Source organism: Triturus cristatus, chromosome 6, assembly GCF_964204655.1.
Source record: "Triturus cristatus chromosome 6, aTriCri1.1, whole genome shotgun sequence".
NCBI lineage: Eukaryota > Metazoa > Chordata > Amphibia > Caudata > Salamandridae > Triturus > Triturus cristatus.
Window position 1 is genome coordinate 1,125,550,477 of NC_140589.1, and position 17,620 is coordinate 1,125,568,096.

The 17,620-nt window shown below is 44.8% G+C and overlaps 1 protein-coding gene across 4 annotated transcripts in view; it reads left to right on the forward strand.

The window, feature by feature from the left end:
• The window catches only part of GNPAT (glyceronephosphate O-acyltransferase), a 654,210-nt gene that overhangs the window by 318,095 nt on the left and 318,495 nt on the right, over positions 1 to 17,620 (forward strand). For all 4 annotated transcript variants that reach the window (XM_085612021.1, XM_085612024.1, XM_085612023.1 and 1 more), the window contains exons 7-8: positions 5,036 to 5,187; positions 5,281 to 5,411. In XM_085612021.1, coding sequence (XP_085468147.1) covers positions 5,036 to 5,187; positions 5,281 to 5,411 — 283 coding nt within the window. The remainder of the gene's footprint in view (positions 1 to 5,035; positions 5,188 to 5,280; positions 5,412 to 17,620) is intronic.

Consider the following 17,620-nt stretch of genomic DNA (forward strand, 5'->3'; position numbering starts at 1 on the left):
CCAGGTCGGCACACTAGCCACAGGCCCAAAACTAAATGCTGCTTTTTAATAGAGCTTTTTTCCTGGTGTCCACGTTGCGCCCGGAGACCCAAACTAGTATCCACCGACCCTGAACACATTCCGATTGGCTGGCTTTGACCTGGAAATTTCTGTTGTGTCTGCCATTGCAAGACATAGGGCACGGTCCATGCAGCCTGAAACAAAAGGCCCCCCCAGGGGACATGTGTGAGGAGGTTGAGGCACACCACCTGAAATTAATTTTTTTTATTTAAACTCTAGTGCGGGTTTGCAGGTCCTGGAGCTGGGTCTGAGGTTCACAGACCCGCAGTGTGGGTCAGACAAAGCATCTGGACCCAATTTGCGCCCCCTTGCATGTAGGAACAAGTTCAGGAACCTGAGGGGACTCGGTGGTTTGCTGATGCAGGATCGTAGTCCACAAACCAACCAAAGTTTGTTTACCCTATTGGGGGCTCCTTTGAATTTGCAGACCCAAACCAGAAAGTCCCACCCTGGCAAAATGCCACAGACTGTGGGGCGGGACATTTTGATTTTGGTCTGCGAAAACCATAAGACACTGAGCAAATGCAGTGTTAAAGAAATCGGTTTCTTTATCCGACTAAATAACAGAAATGTACACCCTTACTTGAAAGCAACGTTTGAAATGAATGAATGAAAAATAATGATGCTCTTTTCATACTGATGTAATCCAAAATGTCAGTGCTAAGGTGATACGTGATGGTATAAGTAATGCTACTGATGGCATCTTTGACATCATGTGTATGGTTTTGAGCAGACACAAAGCAAACACAAGGAGATGGATGGAGCGCTGAAAGTTGTGAGCAATAAATGTAGTTGGAGAGTTAAGGTTTTCAAGGTGGGTGTGAGGAGTTTTTGTTTAACATTAAAAAGCCAAATTGATCACGTTTTTTAGGGTTTCTAACCGTAACTTTGCTTTAGCTGTTTTCCTCAGCAAATTTGCTAGGTTTTTTAAAATCATATGTTAATGTTTTAATATCAAAGCTAAATGTACCTTTACTGCATTTTTTCAGTGAATTTGTATTGTATGTGCAGACGCCCATTGTCAAATATTCTGTTCATTTCAGTTGTTGAGTGTGGAGCTTGGTCTTAACTCTTTAGAGGTGATGTCTTGAGTGGGTCATGATGCCCAATCTGACCCATTGCATTTGTTTTAAAAAGGTATGTAACCGAAACTAAAATGCAAGGGATTCAAATTTGTGGACTTGTGTAAAATGCTATTGCAGTGTAGCGGTCTTGTGATTATTGAGAGAATTGCGTCCGTGTGCAGAGCAGTTGTTTCATGCCATCTATAGGGCAGTATACAGTGTTTCTTATGGCGATTTCACTCTACCTTGGTAATAAACTTATACCCAGTGTTGTCGCTTCAAAACTTGGCAGTGAGGTCCTCCATCAATATTGTCATATCTGTCACAAGGCATGTCTCTAGGATGGACTCTAGTCTGTTGTAGAACTGTTCTTTTTTCCTCTTCTTTGTTGCCATTTGTAGGGCATAGTACTTGATAATTCATGTTGATCTTCTTTTTCTTTGTGAAGAAGGTCACTGTTATGATTCTGGGACCTCGGGCTTCCCATCCAATCAGAGCTCTGTTCGCTTCTGGTGTTTGCATTAGTGCTACTCTGAGTATGTGGAATTGTCTCTTCCTTGTGTCATAAATATAGCAGCATTCCTCCTAGAGACAGTCTTTTCTGCCTGGACTGTGTCCATCGGGTCTCGCCGATGCCAAGCAGGGCAAGGTTGTATTTTTTATTCTCTGCTGTCACTTGGGCTGTCTAACCTGTCTCGTACATGGTCCTTACATTCCATGTTTCAATGGTGATAGTCGTGGTCAAAATCAGGTGGGTTGGCTTTGTGGCTTCCAGGGATCTCTGGCTATCACCACAAGGCGTCATAGCCTTCCGTGAAGGAGGTTCCTCTCTCTTGAGGCCGGTATGTCTTTTGGTTGACATTTCTGTAGCTTGGATTATTTTACATGGTGGGTAGCTGGCCCTACACATAACCCTCCTCTTTTCACAGCTGGGCTTGGGACTGGCCATGGTGGGCACGAAGAAGTCCTGGGAAACCATTGCCTTGGCCACATGAACGAGAATTGAGAAAGGCTCACAGATCTCTGTGACCTGAACAGTCTGGTGTTAGGCGGTAGTGTATTTCAACACAAAAGAATACACAAGGCAACGTGGTTATTACCAGACCATTCAACAGAGAATCAGATTGACCCTGTCTGCATTGCGAGAAGTTCGGGAGGACCCACAGGGTGTGAGAGTGATGAGAGGTGGGGACCTGATGTCAGACAATCACCTTGTAGTGGCCAGGCTAAAGCTGAAGAAAGTCCTGCAACAACTAGAGGATGTCAGAGACCCAGTAGAAAGTCAGCGGGAGAAGACCAAAGAAACAGTGACTTTTACCTGCCAGGAGGTACTGGGTCCCAAGAAACACCAGCATAAAGAATTAATCTCCACTGAGGCTCTCTGCAAAATCCAAAAGAGAAAGGAAAAGAAAACTGCAGTCAACAGCCGAACAAAAGGAGAAAATGTGAAAGTTCAATGTGAATATACCAAAACCGAAAAGGAAGCTTAAGAGCAGAAAAGCGAAGATTCATCGGTGGCCGTACCTCAGAAGCCCTGGAAGCAGCAAGCCATGGAAACATGAAAGAACGCTACAACATAACTAGGGCACTCTCTGGCAGATACAGCAAGGCAGAAAGATCTGTTAAAGACAAAGCAGGGAATACAATCATGAGTAACGAAGACCAACAACAAAGATGGGTGGAGTACTTTGAAGAACTGCTGAACTAGACTGTGCCGCAGTCTCAACCAAACATAGAGCCAGCTGATAAGGACTTGCAAATTGACTTCAGCAAAACAACCAAAGAAAAAAAATGGCAAGCCATCAAACATCTGAGAAATAGGAAGGCAGCAGGGCCTGACAACCTTCCTGTGGAGGCACTGAAGGCAGACATTGAAACATCAGTAGCATACTCTGCCACGTGTTTGGAAAGATCTGGGAAGAGGAAAGTTGCCATTAAACCGGAAGGAAGAATATCTCATCAAGTTCCTCAAGAAAGGGGACTTAAGTAACTGCACAAACCATAGAGCGATAACTCTTCTGTCAACACCAGGCAAAGTGTTCAACTGAGTCCTCCTAAACAGAATGAAGGAACAAGTTGACGCTCAGTTGAGAGACCAGCAAGCTGGTTCTGCAAAGATGGATCCTGCACAGAACAGATTGCAACACTGCACATCATCATTGAGCAGTCAATGGAATGGATCAGGGTTATGTGCTCTCGCATTTTCTCTTCCCACTGGCCATAGACTGGATCATGAAGACATCCACAGCATGGAGAAGAAATGGGATCCAGTGGACACCTTGGATGCAGCTTGACAACTTGGATTTTTCAGATGACCTGCCCTACTCTCCTATACTCATCTGCAGTGCAAGATAAGACAGGCAATGTGAAAATCACATTAGCACAACTTGGCCTGAACATCATCAGGGGCAAAACCAAGATCTTGAAGGCTAACATCGCTGGAACAACTGCAGTCATTCTTGCTGGTGATTCACTGGAAGAAGTTGGGACCTTCACCTACCTGAGTAGTGTCATAGGCAAGCAGGGCAGTACGGATATTGATGTCAAGGCAAGAATTTGCAAAGCAACCATTGCCTTCATTCAGCTAAAGAAGATCAGGAACTCCAAATACCTAACACTTCAAACCAAGATCAGGCTTTTTAACACCAACGCAAAATTGGTCCTTCTGTATGAAGCAGAAACTTAAAGGACTACAGTGACCACCAACAAAGTCCAGACCTTCTTCAACACCTGTCTGAGGATTATTTTAAAAAATCTGCTGGCTAAACACCATCAGCAACAATGACCTATCGCAGCGGACTTTCCAACTCCCTACTCATGAAGAAATCATGAAAAGATGCTGGGGTGGAGGTCACACCCTCTGCAAGCCTGCACCAAACCTCACCAGGCTAGCCTTGAACTGGAACTCTCAAGGGAAAAGGAAAATAGGAAGGCCAATAAACACCTGAGCCAAAACCTCGAGGTTGACTGCAAGGGAACGGGTTACACTTGGAGAGAGAGTGAAAGAAAAGCTCAGGACAGAGATGGCTAGAGGGTCCTGTTTGATGGTCTATGCCCCAGGAGTGGTAGTAGGCATAAGTAAGCAAGTGGTAATAAACTGAAACTTACGCTTGTCACTGTAGTATATATGTCAACAACTGTTTAAGGCTTCCTTTGGCTCCTGCATAGGGAAATGGACTACCTATTGCTTTGTAATGTTATGTGCTCTTATGTACTCTTCCGCAATCCTCTGTATCACTAAAGAGTTAAGAGTAAGGCTTTGATCCATAGGAGATTTCGTTGTCTTTGAGGCTCTGGTTCTCCTACATTCTCTTCCGAGTGCAGAAGGCACTGCCACTGCAGCTCTACCACACTAAATTCACAAAAACACTACATTGCTGTAACCAAATAGATACAAAGCAGCTCCTCTGAATTGTAACCCCTCAACGAAAAGACTGCAACAGTAATACTTGAGCGATATAGCATTACATCTAAGAACTGAAAAACTGCAACCATAATTTAACAGCTACAGTGACACAACTTAAGCGCTTACACTTCAAATGTTACCCTACAAAAGTACATCTGCAACCATATTTCTACCGAACTACACAATTACAAGTAGAACACTCTAACACTAAAATACTACTATTAGGAATATCCTGATTTCCACAGTGAGGAAATTATTGGTGTTCGGTGGTTCTCGCAGCCCAGATTTAACCCTTCAACACTAACAGTCTGTCAGTTAGTCATATGACATTTGTCATTGTTACTGTATTTCGGTACCTAAAGTGATGACTAGGATCCGATTTAGAAGTTCACTTGGGGCTTCGCTGGAATGTTCTAAAGATTTGTTTCGGTGGTGAAAAACCTGATGTTTTTAAAAATTGCCCACTTTAGACCTTAAACACACCTGTGTCTGTTTTTGTTACCAGGGCTTCTGAATGTTATAATGGAACCATTTTTTAAGGGAGAAGTATTCGACACTTACCTTGTGCCAATCAGCATCAGTTACGAGAGGATATTGGAAGAATCCCTCTATGCACACGAGCTCCTGGGTGTGCCAAAGCCAAAGGAAACCACGTCTGTATGTTAATGTCTCTCTGTTTTAGACCTATGTATGGTTATTTTGTGTGTGATTGTTTTGCGTTTTGACTGCTATTTTTCCTGCTCCTTGTAGGGGCTACTGAAGGCTAGAAAAATCCTCCGTGAAAATTTCGGCAGCATACACGTGTACTTTGGCCAGCCTGTTTCACTGAGAACACTGTCGACGGGGAAGATCAACCGCTTTCATTATAATTTGGTTCCCAGGTAGGAGAATGTGTTACCGGACGGGTGGTGGCAGGCACCAGAGCCTCAGAAGTATAAGATCCAAAGGGATAATTAATTTGCTGCCCTCCTCACGGATATGGGTGGAGTTTAGCATTCAAGCCTGATGGAGGTGCTCTTCTTCCACTGATGCCACCCCACAGCAATTATGGTGCTAAACATTTAACAAAACTCAAATCCAACACGGAACTAGTACTAGAAGTGGAGGTCTGGGCCTTTTCAGTGTTAACATGGTATCTCGTTTCAATTTGGGGCCATTGTAGCTAAGCTGCAACAGTTGTGCATCTTATTATATGGTAATGCAGCTGAGGTGCATAAGGCCCTTAACTGGATTCAGATGAGATGGTATGTAGCTCTCTCCAGCGAACTGTATTTCAAGAATACCATAGAAGGCTGGAAGGGCAGGCCTGACTTCTGCCCACTACATGGCATAAGTTGTGCCCGTACGCTACATAGAGTCACAGGGCACCTATGTTAAAGCAAGGCATAGTCTCTTCCAAGTAATCAAATACAAATGCATTTTAGATGTGACCCCATACTTTCTGGACGGCCCCAAACTACGACTGTCTGTGTGTGAAGAATGGTTTGTGAGGAGGATTGCCCTCCTGTAGATACGATGACCCAATGCTATGCCAGAAGTTAATAGTTCAGTGTGGGAAGCTAAACAAACATAGCGGAGCTCTTGACATGTCATTTTAGAATGGATCAGCAAGGTGGAATAATGAATATCTCTCTGTATATCCTCTGCATTTGTGTCTCTGGTTGTCCCCTTCAGTGCCTCATGTACCCATGCATTAGGGTATGTTAGTAACATCTTTGCAAAATATCCTACCAGCATTCCAGATGCAGTCTTGTGTGCTATGTTATACCAGCCACCTCATTCTAGACCATGCCACTGTACATTGTGCTACTTATAGTCCAGTTTGACAGTGGACCAATCAAAACTGCCAGAACTGGAATGCAGTGTAAATGGGGCTAAAAATAGAGGACTAGACTTTCAACTCGCACCCAGGGCCTGCTTTAGCATTGGTGGCGCCCTGTGCGACAATCGTTGTTGGCGCCCCCAGTAAAATAAAAATGTATGTTGAGTTGTATGGTTTCTCAGCCACATATTAAAGATATATAGTACACTTTAAGAGTATATAAAGGGTATGCTCCAATACCATATAAATGGAAATTAGGAATATACATGAACAGATATTAACACACTGTCAGTTAAATTTATTTTATAGCCTAAAATAATACACATATCTTGTTTCTATTATTATAACATGTACTAACTGTGTTCATTTTGGGAAATTAATTTTGTTTTCAGTTTTACAAAAGCAGTCCCCTATTTTATGTTAACAAACTCATCTCCCTTGATGCGGACCTTGAAATGGCTCCAACTGAAATGATGAGGGTCTCTGCCAGAGAGCTTAAGCAAAAACAAGCCTTCTCACCAAGGTTCCTGCTACCTAATGAAATGTAAATGTGTGCAATTGGTTTACCAGTGAATCTAAGGGATGCTTGGAGTCACTTGAAGCCTCATGGTGACAGTTATTCTCATTGAGAGGTAATGTAAAGGAGCTTGCAGCTGAGTTCTGGAGTGTGTTTTTTAATGTACACAATCATGCATGTGGACCATCCACTCAGGGGCCAGAACAGACCCATATGCCCATTATATCAATTACCTGGGAACATCACCAATCGGCATCATTCTGACCCACATCAACACCACCTCAATCACGCCCGCAACTTTCCCTGATGAATGGAAACTTGCAGAAATACACCCTCCTCAAGAAGCCCACAGCCAACTCGAATCAACTGAGCAACTTCGAACCCATCTCCCTGCTCTCCTACCCAGCCAAAGTGACTGAGAAGGCCATCAACAAGCAGCTCACAACCCACGTCGAACTTCACCATCTATACCATTGACCCTTCCCAACGATCACTGACTGCATTATCACTGCACGCAAGTTGAGGGATAGTTCCCATACTTCTGTTTATGCACTTCAACAACTTCTCAAAGTCAGCCAACCTAATACTTTACTCCTTTTCTCTACCTCTTTCCTGGAGACCTGTACTGTAATGCTGATTCTCCTTCCATGGTTAAAAAAATGGGTTTTTGCATTAAAGCAGGGTCCCCGCAGAGGCATACATTATTCAACTCCTTGTCAGTGATAGCAAGCGCAATATGAATGCAACTCAATGCTCACCAGACAAATGGGCTACAGTTTGTGCAGTTCAGCTTTCTTCCACTTAATGATGCCCTGTTATGGCTTTTGTGTGGAAAACTTATTCAAATCCCTGTTAAATCAGTAGTGAATTCAATGTGTCATGGGTCCTACTGCAAAGGAGGAGATGGGCCCCATGACTGTCATATGAATTATACTATACAGACATAATGGTTCAGTGGGCGTCTCAGGCTTCTGGGACCTCGCGCCACTGCACCTGTGTTCAGTTCACTTTACTAAGTCATAAAAAGAAACGAGAACTAGGGTGCCACCTTTCCCAGAGGAAAATATTAGCCATGTATTCACCTTTAAAGATTCTGCAAATGCCTGGACATAATACTTCAATAGAATAATATGTATAATCCGCTGAAATAATTTAAGGACTTTCCGTATTTATTATCTTTACTTGCTGCTGATGAGTCAGTCTGAGCTTCAATTAGGGGTGGGCGGAATTTGCGTAATCGCGTTACGCAAATCTCCGCGAAACGGTAAAAAATCTCCGCGAACACGCAGAAATTCCGCGAACACGCGGAATTGCTTGTTCGCGATACTTTTTTCCTGTTCGCGATCGCTGTTTGCGTGCTCGGGGTGAAACATCTCGCGAACACGCATATTGAGGACGCGAACAAGCAAAAAATTTCGCGAAGTCACGGAACGCAGATTTTTGGGCAATTTCGCGTTCTCCGCGGAACGCGAAATTACCCAAATTCCGCAAATTCCGCGAACGGAACGGAATTTACCGCCCAGGCCTAGCTTCAATATGGTGCCTAAAGCGAAGGTCGCATTTCCATGCCACCAAAATGTAGAAATCAAATCGTCAAAAGGAAGAACGTGAGGAAGAGCTTTTCTGTGCCTACCTTGGCATGCCCCATAAGCAATCAGCGCACAGGCCGGTCACAAGACTGTGTCACCTACTCTGCGTGAACGTGTTAGCACCGTTGTCTTACTTTTATTTCAACAAACATCAACGTCGTGGAAATGAAAGAGGGACAACAGTGCTCACAGTGCAGGCTTTTGGGTGATGCGGCCAGTATCGAATTCAGGGCACAAATCGCACCCTCTGACCTTGGTGCCTAGTGCAGTGGTACCGCTCGCACTGCCCTAAAGCCCGCGCTGCTCACACCTGATAGAGCCTCTTGGTTGTTCTGTATGTAGGGCTTTAAGTGGGCCGGGTCTCACCAGTGCTCAGGACCGGCAGTTTTTTAGAGGGGGCCTCGAAACGGGTCTCTATCGGGCTCCGTTTTGTGTCCTGGCACAGGCGGTCCGTTTTTTCCCGGACTGCAGTGACAGCACTTCGATGTGCGTGTGCTCACACTGCTCACTTCTCACTAGTGGAGAAGTTACGGCATGACGTCATGCCAGGTGAGTGTTGTGGGTAAGGGAAATCCTTTAAAGAGTCATTTTCTCTCTAGGTTTCCCTTCTCTTTTTGAAACTCAGGAGTAGCAACATTGTCGTGGTGTCACCAGGGCTTTAAGTGGAAGCTTTTTCAATAATATATATACAGGCCATGGTTGTTGCTTATTTATCTTATGAAACTAACAACCATTGGCAAACCTATTAGTCCTGACTTGTTTTAGGTATGATGTTACTTGTAGTATCATATATCTGGATGCAATGACAGAAACAGCAAAATACAAGTCGGGCGGCAAACCATGCTAAACACAGATTTTTAGCTTACTTGTTTTTAAGCCACGCCCTTAATTGCATTGGCCACGCCCCTTTGATAGACCCCCCAGTTTTTTCATTCCCACTTAAAGCACTGGCTGTATGTTACAAAGGGAATGTAAACGTGGCTTGATTTCCCCGTATATGGTAGGAGTATGTTTTCTCCCCATGAGGCACCACCGCCAGCTTGCTTTTCCACCGTGGGTTTTAGTCACTCTAACCTCTTCTTTCTATCCTATTCTCCTTGTCCTCATCTGTTTGGCCTTAGTGATTGTTGAAAAGAAGGGCGCTGCATGCTGCAGAGAGCCGCAGACCCGTGAAGGTCATTTTCTTGTCCTTTGTTTCAACGGCTGTGAGAGCGGGTCTAAGGCTCTGTCCAGTGACGCTGTGGAGCTAGACAGCTGTTACAAGAGATTTCTTCACATAAGAACTCTGTACAAGCATACACCATGGGGACTACCAGCAGGCCTGCATCATGCATATTTCTCTGTGTCTTATATTTACAAGGCATTGAGCCGTATGCTGTTTGCTATAATGTAATTTCCTTTAGTTGCTGGACTTCCCCTATGCTGGGCCCTCTTTTGGCTATTTGGTGTAGTTTGCGCTTAGGGCTTCATAACGGTTTTTCCACACAAGGTATCCTCATTGCATCCTTTTTTTCCAACATCCTGGGAATTTTAAAGGGACCTAGGGTTTGTGGATTCCACTGGAGGGACTGAGAAAATAGGCAAAATCTAGCATACTTTTTAGTTATTTGGGAAGTACAGGAAAATAGACTTCCGTGTAAAAGTGTGTTTTTTCCCCCTTCAAAATGGCATCAGCGAACAGTTTCCATGAATCCATGTTGTGGCACGCTGTGTGCATGTCACAAAGGAGTTGCACAGCAATATGCACACAAGTGAACAATATTCACGAATACTCCATAGTTTTGCCAAGTTCTTCCACTTTATTCAAAATGTCATCACTTTTTTAACCATCACGTCAAAGGCGAAAAGTTTCTATATTTCATGCATCTTAATACTTTGAGATTGCCCATCCGGGCCTATTTGCAGGCAAGTGCAGAAACTTCATGATTTACCAGACGTGTAATTTACCCAATGCATTTCGGTCCTCACGACCTTCGGGGGTATCGATGATGTTTACAAATGTATATCAATATATTTGTTTCAACTAACAGTTCATATACAAATTGGTTTTACAATGCAACATTTACTCCTACTACCCTTATCCCCCATCAAAAGTACCAAAAAACATTTCACCCTAATACCCTTTTCCCCCATAAAATGCTAACAAAAAAGGTGTTGTGCTAAAGGCTTTTACACCCGATATTCACTGCCCCACGCTTCAATTTAAAGCTCCCTGTTGAAACTTCCCCAGTTCACATCGCGCGTAACTCGATGCGCCCTCCTAGTAAACATCGCGCTAGCAACCCTTTTAAATCTAAATAATAATAAACTACCTTTTCCCAGGCCGAAGCCGCAACACCCTTAAATACACAAGCTAATCCCTTACGTACCTGCTTTTGACACGTTGGTTTCAAAAACGCATAACCTCCTTGTCTCTCTCCAACAAGCCTTCTAAACGTATCCACACATATTTATTTGTATCATGCATTTGAATTGCGTTTGGCCAACACTGTTTATTTAGGAATTTTATGTTAATAAGTGAGTGAGGCGGGCGGGTGTAAGTTAGTTTAAATAGTCACGTTGGGAGGGATACGTTTAGAAGGCTTGTTGTAGAGAGACAAGGAGGTTATGCGTTTTTTAAACCAACGTGTCAAAAGCAGGTACGTAAGGGATTGGCTTGTGTATTTAAGGGTGTTGCGGTTATGGTCTGGGAAAAGGTAGTTTAATATTATTTAGATATAAAAGGGTTTCTAGCATGATGTTTACTAGGAGGGTGCATCGAGTTATGCGCGATGTGAACTGGGGAAGTTTCGACGGGGAGCTTTAAATTGAAGTATGGGGCAGTGAATATCGTGTGTAAAGCCTTTAGCACAACATGTTTTTTTGTTAGCATTTTATGAGGGAAAAGGGTATTAGGGTGAAATGTTTCATGGTACGTTTGATGGGGGATAAGGGTAGTAGGGGTAAATGTTGCATTGTAAAACCAATTCATATATGAACTGTTAGTTGAAACAAATATATTGATATATATTTTTAAACATCATCGATACCCCCGAAGGTCGTGTGGACCGAAATGCATTGGGTAAATTACTCGTCTGGTAAAGCATGATGTTTCTGCACTTGCCTGCGAATAGGCCCAGATGGGAAATCTCAGAGCATTTAGATGCATGAAATATAGAAACTTTTCGTCTTTGACGTGATGGTTAAAAAAGTGATGACATTTTGATTAAAGTGGAAGAACTTGGCAAAACTATGGAGTATTTATGAATATTGTTCACTTGTGTGTATATTGCTGTGCAACTCCTTCGTGACACGCACACAGCGTGCCACAACATGGATTCATGATAAATTGGCGCTGTTTTGGGATGGGACGCACAGGAGTGCTGCACGCTAAACTGAAGAAAATCGCGACGAAATTAAAGGCTAAAGATAAGGGTGTGCTTCAGGTTCAATATATGAATCAGCGAACAGTTTGCCATGCTAAGTCACCATCTTCCCAGCTTTAAGGAACATGCAGAGCTGATTTAAAAAAACTTTTTTTCCACAGTTTTTGCATTTTTCAAAGAAGCAGGCCATTTTTCCTATTTTTTGTGCTCTCAGCCTACTTACAGTTTGTGGTGGAAACCAGTGTGAAATAAATGGGTGATCCAGGGAAGCTATAGATTTCTGAAAAGTAGACAACATTCTAAATTCAGCAAGGTGTCCTTTGTGTAGATCCCTCAAGGTTTCCCCAAAGAATCTGACTGTTGCAACAAAGAGATATTGAAAATGAGTAGGAAAAAACTGCCATTTTTGTCAACATTTTAATCTATAACTTTTTGTCACAATAGCGATTTACAAAAGCAACATACCATTATGTCTGCTAAACCCTTATGATTGAAGGTTATATAGGGTTTGTAGGTTCTCCAAGAACCAAAGGTACCCAGAGCCAATAAATGAGCTGCACCGTACAACGGATTTTCATTGTGTACCAAGTATAGACCAATTCACATGCCGAAATATGGAGTGTGAAAAATGGGTATCAAGGAAATCTATGTATTTCTGAAATGGGCACAGGATACGGAGTTTAGGAACAGTGGTTATTTGTACATCCCTGAATCTGTGGGTATCCGTACTAGTGTATGATTTAGAGGATATTTTTCAAAATGTCTTCTTTCTTACACACCGACTTACATTTGGGATGTACAAATGCAGAAAAATGCACTTCGTACTAATAAATGTTCTACTATTCTGTGCTCCCACATGTCTTTGGATAAAAATAGTACCTCACTTGCGTGGGTAGGGCTCGTGCCCGCAACAGGAAATGGGCCAAAACACAACATGGACGCATCACATTTTTCCCTGAAAACGGACCCTTTTTTTCTAATTTGGTAGCTGTGGATTTTGGATCCTAATCGAGTCCTTCCCTGTATGCACTCTCAAGATGTATACATAGCTAGTAGAGCTTTCACACAGCATGTGCAACTTTTTGGGGGGATAATTGCTGCCTGATCATAACTTGGAGTGAACTGTGGTAAAACAGAGTTGGGGGGGGGGGGAGGGGGATTGGTGGGTAGGATTAAATGTAACCGCTCCTACAAGATGGATGGTTCTTGGCTCAGGGGAGCGTGGTGGAGCTTCTGATGTGTGACCACCATGCAATGAAATCCCACTTGGGGGAGGGCCCCGCCTTGATGGGGATGGATTGGTGTGTTCATGAGGGTAAGTCATCATTTCCTTGGCAGAAGTGTTTGGGCTTGGTTGCCCATTGTGGGAACATGATAGCTGACGAATCCCCTGGTATTTTAAGTGCATCCTCCCCTCATTTGCGCATCGACCCCTCCACACTTCTACAGGAGGGGCTGGGGAGAATCCCAGTGCAGCGTGATTGTGCGTTTAGCAAGGAGCAGAACCAGGGCCGCATAACGTGTCCATACTATGTGTTTTTTTTGGGATTTGAGTATGCCTAAGGAGCATGCCTCCCAGGTGTGTATGTCTTTGAGTTCTGTGACTTCTTGTAGCATGGTATGTATGGTGTGGCAATAGTCTTGAAGGGTTGGGCATTACCATAACATATGCATGAGGGTCGCGTCTGGGGTACGGCAGCGTGATCACCTAAATTAGGTCTCTGGGAAGTAACAGTGCAACTGCGCTGGGTTAGGTATGCCCTGTACAATCTGAAAAATGGTATATTCTTGAACCGTGAGATGCGGGACACTTTCTTTGGGAACTCAAGTGCTCTGTCCCACTTCTTGTCATGAAGTAAAATACCTAACTCGTCCTCCCATTTTTGGAGAAGTGCGGTCAGGGGGGCAGCCATCAATTTGCGTATGGCCTTGTACAACAAGGTGATGAAGTGGCATCCAGGTCCCATAGTCAATATGGTCTGGATCACCGGGTGTGTCATAGGCTCTACCCGTGTAAGATCCCATAGAGTGTGGCAAGTGTGGCTGAGTTGCCTATGTAGGAGAAATTGCCCCGCCCGGGCCTCTGTCCTCGGTCAGCTGATTGAAGGTGAGAGGTTGGCCCTACTTGAAGAGGTCGCCTACCTCAGGCAACGATTGAGCTGTCTAAAAATCCATAGCTCCCCTGCAGTTTAATAACCATTGTCGCGCAGCAGGCCTATCAGGGGCAGATTTGGGGCATAGAGGGAAGTCTCCTGGGAGAGGTGATGTAGCTTAGTCTTGCAAGTCCTCGCCACTGCCACCTGCAGGGGCTCGGAGGAAGAGGGTGGTGTCCCTGGGGGAAGTAGGTGCCAGAGTGAGGGCCCCAGCATGGCCTCGATCTCCGAGCCAGTCTCGGCTAGGTTGCACCTTGCTGCCCAGCGGTACAACAATTGGGCCTGTGGTGCCAAAAAATAGGCCTGGAAGGACCTAGCCCCCAGGCTTCGTCAGTCCACCGGTAGCGGGGTCTGGTGGTTTAGTGGACATACATCCACTGAAGGGGCCTGTGTTCGACCTCATGGTCACAGGTTAAATTCCCGGCGGGTCCACTCGGACTTTCATCCTTTCTGAGGTCGATAAAATGAGTCCCATTGAGTTGGGTAACAATAAACATCTGTTATTCAGCACCAAGATGCCCCTTTGGGGGTTAACATGCCCTTTACAAATAGACATGTTATGTTATGTTAGTTGTAGTTTGGTTAGAGTCACTCGTCTGCGGCCTGATCCCTAGATGAGGAAAGATAGAAGTATTTCAGGTACCTTGAATGAGTGAGGTGATTTAATCAGGAGGTTTGTTAAGTAATAAAGGAGGCGGGCTAAATCATTTTTGCCAGAGGGATTTTGCAAATGGGAGCCATTGGGAGGGATCGCCAGAAGTGCACTTGGGTTCGTATGCCCCCCATGGCCTTACGTAGGTTCCCCTCGAAGAGATCCATTGAGGTGTGATAGAGGCAAATCCCTAAGTAGGGTGTTGCCTGTGCACGCCAGGCGAGACATGTATCTCCAAGATATACATCTTGAAGTGCATGCTCTTGATTGATTGGGTCAATGGTCGACTTCACTCAGTTGACTCTGAGCCCGGCAACAGAGGCACATTTTGCCAGCACATCTCGTATGGGCGTGAGGTTGGCTGTGATGTCCCTCACATAAAAGACCAGAACGTCTGCATAGACGGATACGTGTATCCTGTCTGCAAGTGGGATGTCCCACTCCTGGCCCCCTTCTCGCATTCGGATGGTTAGGGGCTCCATGGCAAGCGCAAACAATATGGGGGAGAGCAGGCAACCCTGTCTCGTTCCCCGGCCCACTGGAAAAGAAGCAGAGACTAGACGGCCAAGTCAAACCCAGGGAATTGGGTTGGAATATAGGTGTTTTGGTATAGACCAGGAGTTTGAATCCTATCTCCATTTGAGTGAGGACAGCAAATGGAGAATGCCATGTCAGGTTGTCATATGCCTTCTCTAGGTCGAGTATGAGGCAGGCTGCCCTCTGGAATCATCCTTTCACCTAATCCTGCAAATATTCTGGGAGGTACTGCGACTTGGCACAAGCCATTTTGATCTGAATGGGCCAGGCCAGGGAGGATCTGGGTATATGGGTCGACTATTAGTTTACCTAATATTTTATACTCTGCTCCAAGTATTGCGATTAGTTGTTAGGAAGCCAATTGTGTAGCATCTGTTTGGTTTGGGGATACAAACCAAGAGGGATTTCGCAGTGAGTGGGGAAGCTCACCCTCCTTTAGAGCCGCTGCGTACATTGTCATCAGCTGTGGCGCCAGGAGGAACAAAAAGGTGTGACTGTACTCTAGGGTCAGACCGTCTAGGCCCGGGGTTTTGTTCCAGGCAAGGTCACAGATTGCCTCCTTAACCTTTACTGGCGTGATGTCCCTCCAAGGAGAGTTTTGTGGGGATCGAAATGTGAGGGACATTAATGGTGCCTAGAAAGTCATCTGCTCAGTTCATTAAGGTGCTCGGGGGTGCTTCGTATAAGGCAACGTAATACTCATAGAAGGCGTGTAGAATACTGAGTGTGGACCATAGAACCAATACGATCCACCACTTCGGTAATGGGAGAGTCACAGACTCTTGTTGTATAAGGCATGCTAAAAGTCTGCCAGGGTTGACTCCCTCTCGATGGACCATAGAAGCGTAGGCGGTAAAATTGTACAGCTGTAGACTCTTGAGGAGCCACATACTTGGTATTAGAGTCTACCAGTTGTGGGACAAATGCAGGGTCAACCTTCGCTGCCTTACTGTTCAGCTCTATCTACTCTATGTTCCTCTCTAGTGTCCTGTGTACCCCAGTAATTTGCTGGATACAGGCTCCTCTAACAGCCACCTTAAAGACGTCCCATTCCAGTGTCCTCATGGACACAGTGTTCTGGTTCTCAGTAAAATATCATCGGATACAAGTACACTGTTCCTTCCTGAACACCGGGTCTTCAAGGCAGTCCCACAGTAACTTCAAAGTGGTGTGGATGGTAAGGGTGGCGCCCATTGAAGGTCAATGACATGAGCGTCATAATCTGAAACTATCCACCATAGGTAGTCAGCATACTGTATAATGGGTATTAGAGCAGGAGAACAACTAAAACGGTCAAGTCGCACATACAGGTTATGTGGAATTGATTGATTGAATGTTGGGATGTGGGATGGCAGTCGCCATGCATCAGTGAGTTCCCATGGTTGCGCCCAGGCTCGGAAGCGTTCTGTCTGTGCGTGTGGGGAAAGGAGCGCTGCAAGAGGGGGGCTAGGTGTAAGGCTAAGTCAAGTACACAATTGTAGTCTCCACCCAGTACCCACGATGATGTTGTGAAATGGGCAAATGGGGTAGAGAGGGATTTCTCATGGTCAGTATTTGGTGCATATACACTGCCCAGGAGGACTAGTCAGCCATCCAAGTGGCCTTCAATGAAGGCATAGAGTCCCTTCTTGTCTATCAGTCTGTTAGTTTCTTGAAAAGGGATCCAGGGCGAACCCACACTAAGGCGAATGTGGAGTAAGTCGTGGCGCATAGGGTGCCCCTCCAACGCTTGTGCAACCATTCCAACTCTTCTCCTGTGATATGCATCTCTTGCAGAAAAGCTATCTGTACCTGTTGGCGCTTGATGTAGTAGATAGCATATTGTTTCCTAGCTGAGTGCATCCCACCAATGTTTAGGGTAAGGGATAAAAAATTAGCGATATGAGCCATGTCTGCATATGTATGATGTGGGTTAAGTGCACTGGGAGTCCATCCCTCGATCACCACTGCAGAGACCTATGCATTATGCCTGCCATAGCAAAGTAGTTGTGTGGGAAGACGGAGTGTAGGGCAACAGTAATAACTGGGGAGGGAAATAATCCCAATACTGGGGACCTACCACTACGAGCAGTATGCCCAGACAAAGCATAGTGATTGTGCTTTAGTGTATCATGGGGAGAGGCTTCAAGTGTACTTTGTGCAGAGTAGTCTAAAAACCCTTCAGTGCATAGGATTATGATCTGGTGGTGAGCAACATGCTATAGTAGTGTTTCAGATATGCAACTTTCAGGTGAGAAAGTCCATGTGAGGTGATTACGGGGTTGCTGCATGTGCATGCTGTGTAATGTAGCTTAGGAGCCCTTTAGTGCTTAGATTTGTAGTTCGTTGGTGGCGGCGAGTGTATGCTGCATAAATATTTCAATCATATGTAATTGTCTACCAAAAGTTCTTGCAATGTGACCAGATGAGGGTGTCAGCTGTCTGCAGCGTCACCCAGGGTGGCGTCTGTGAATCC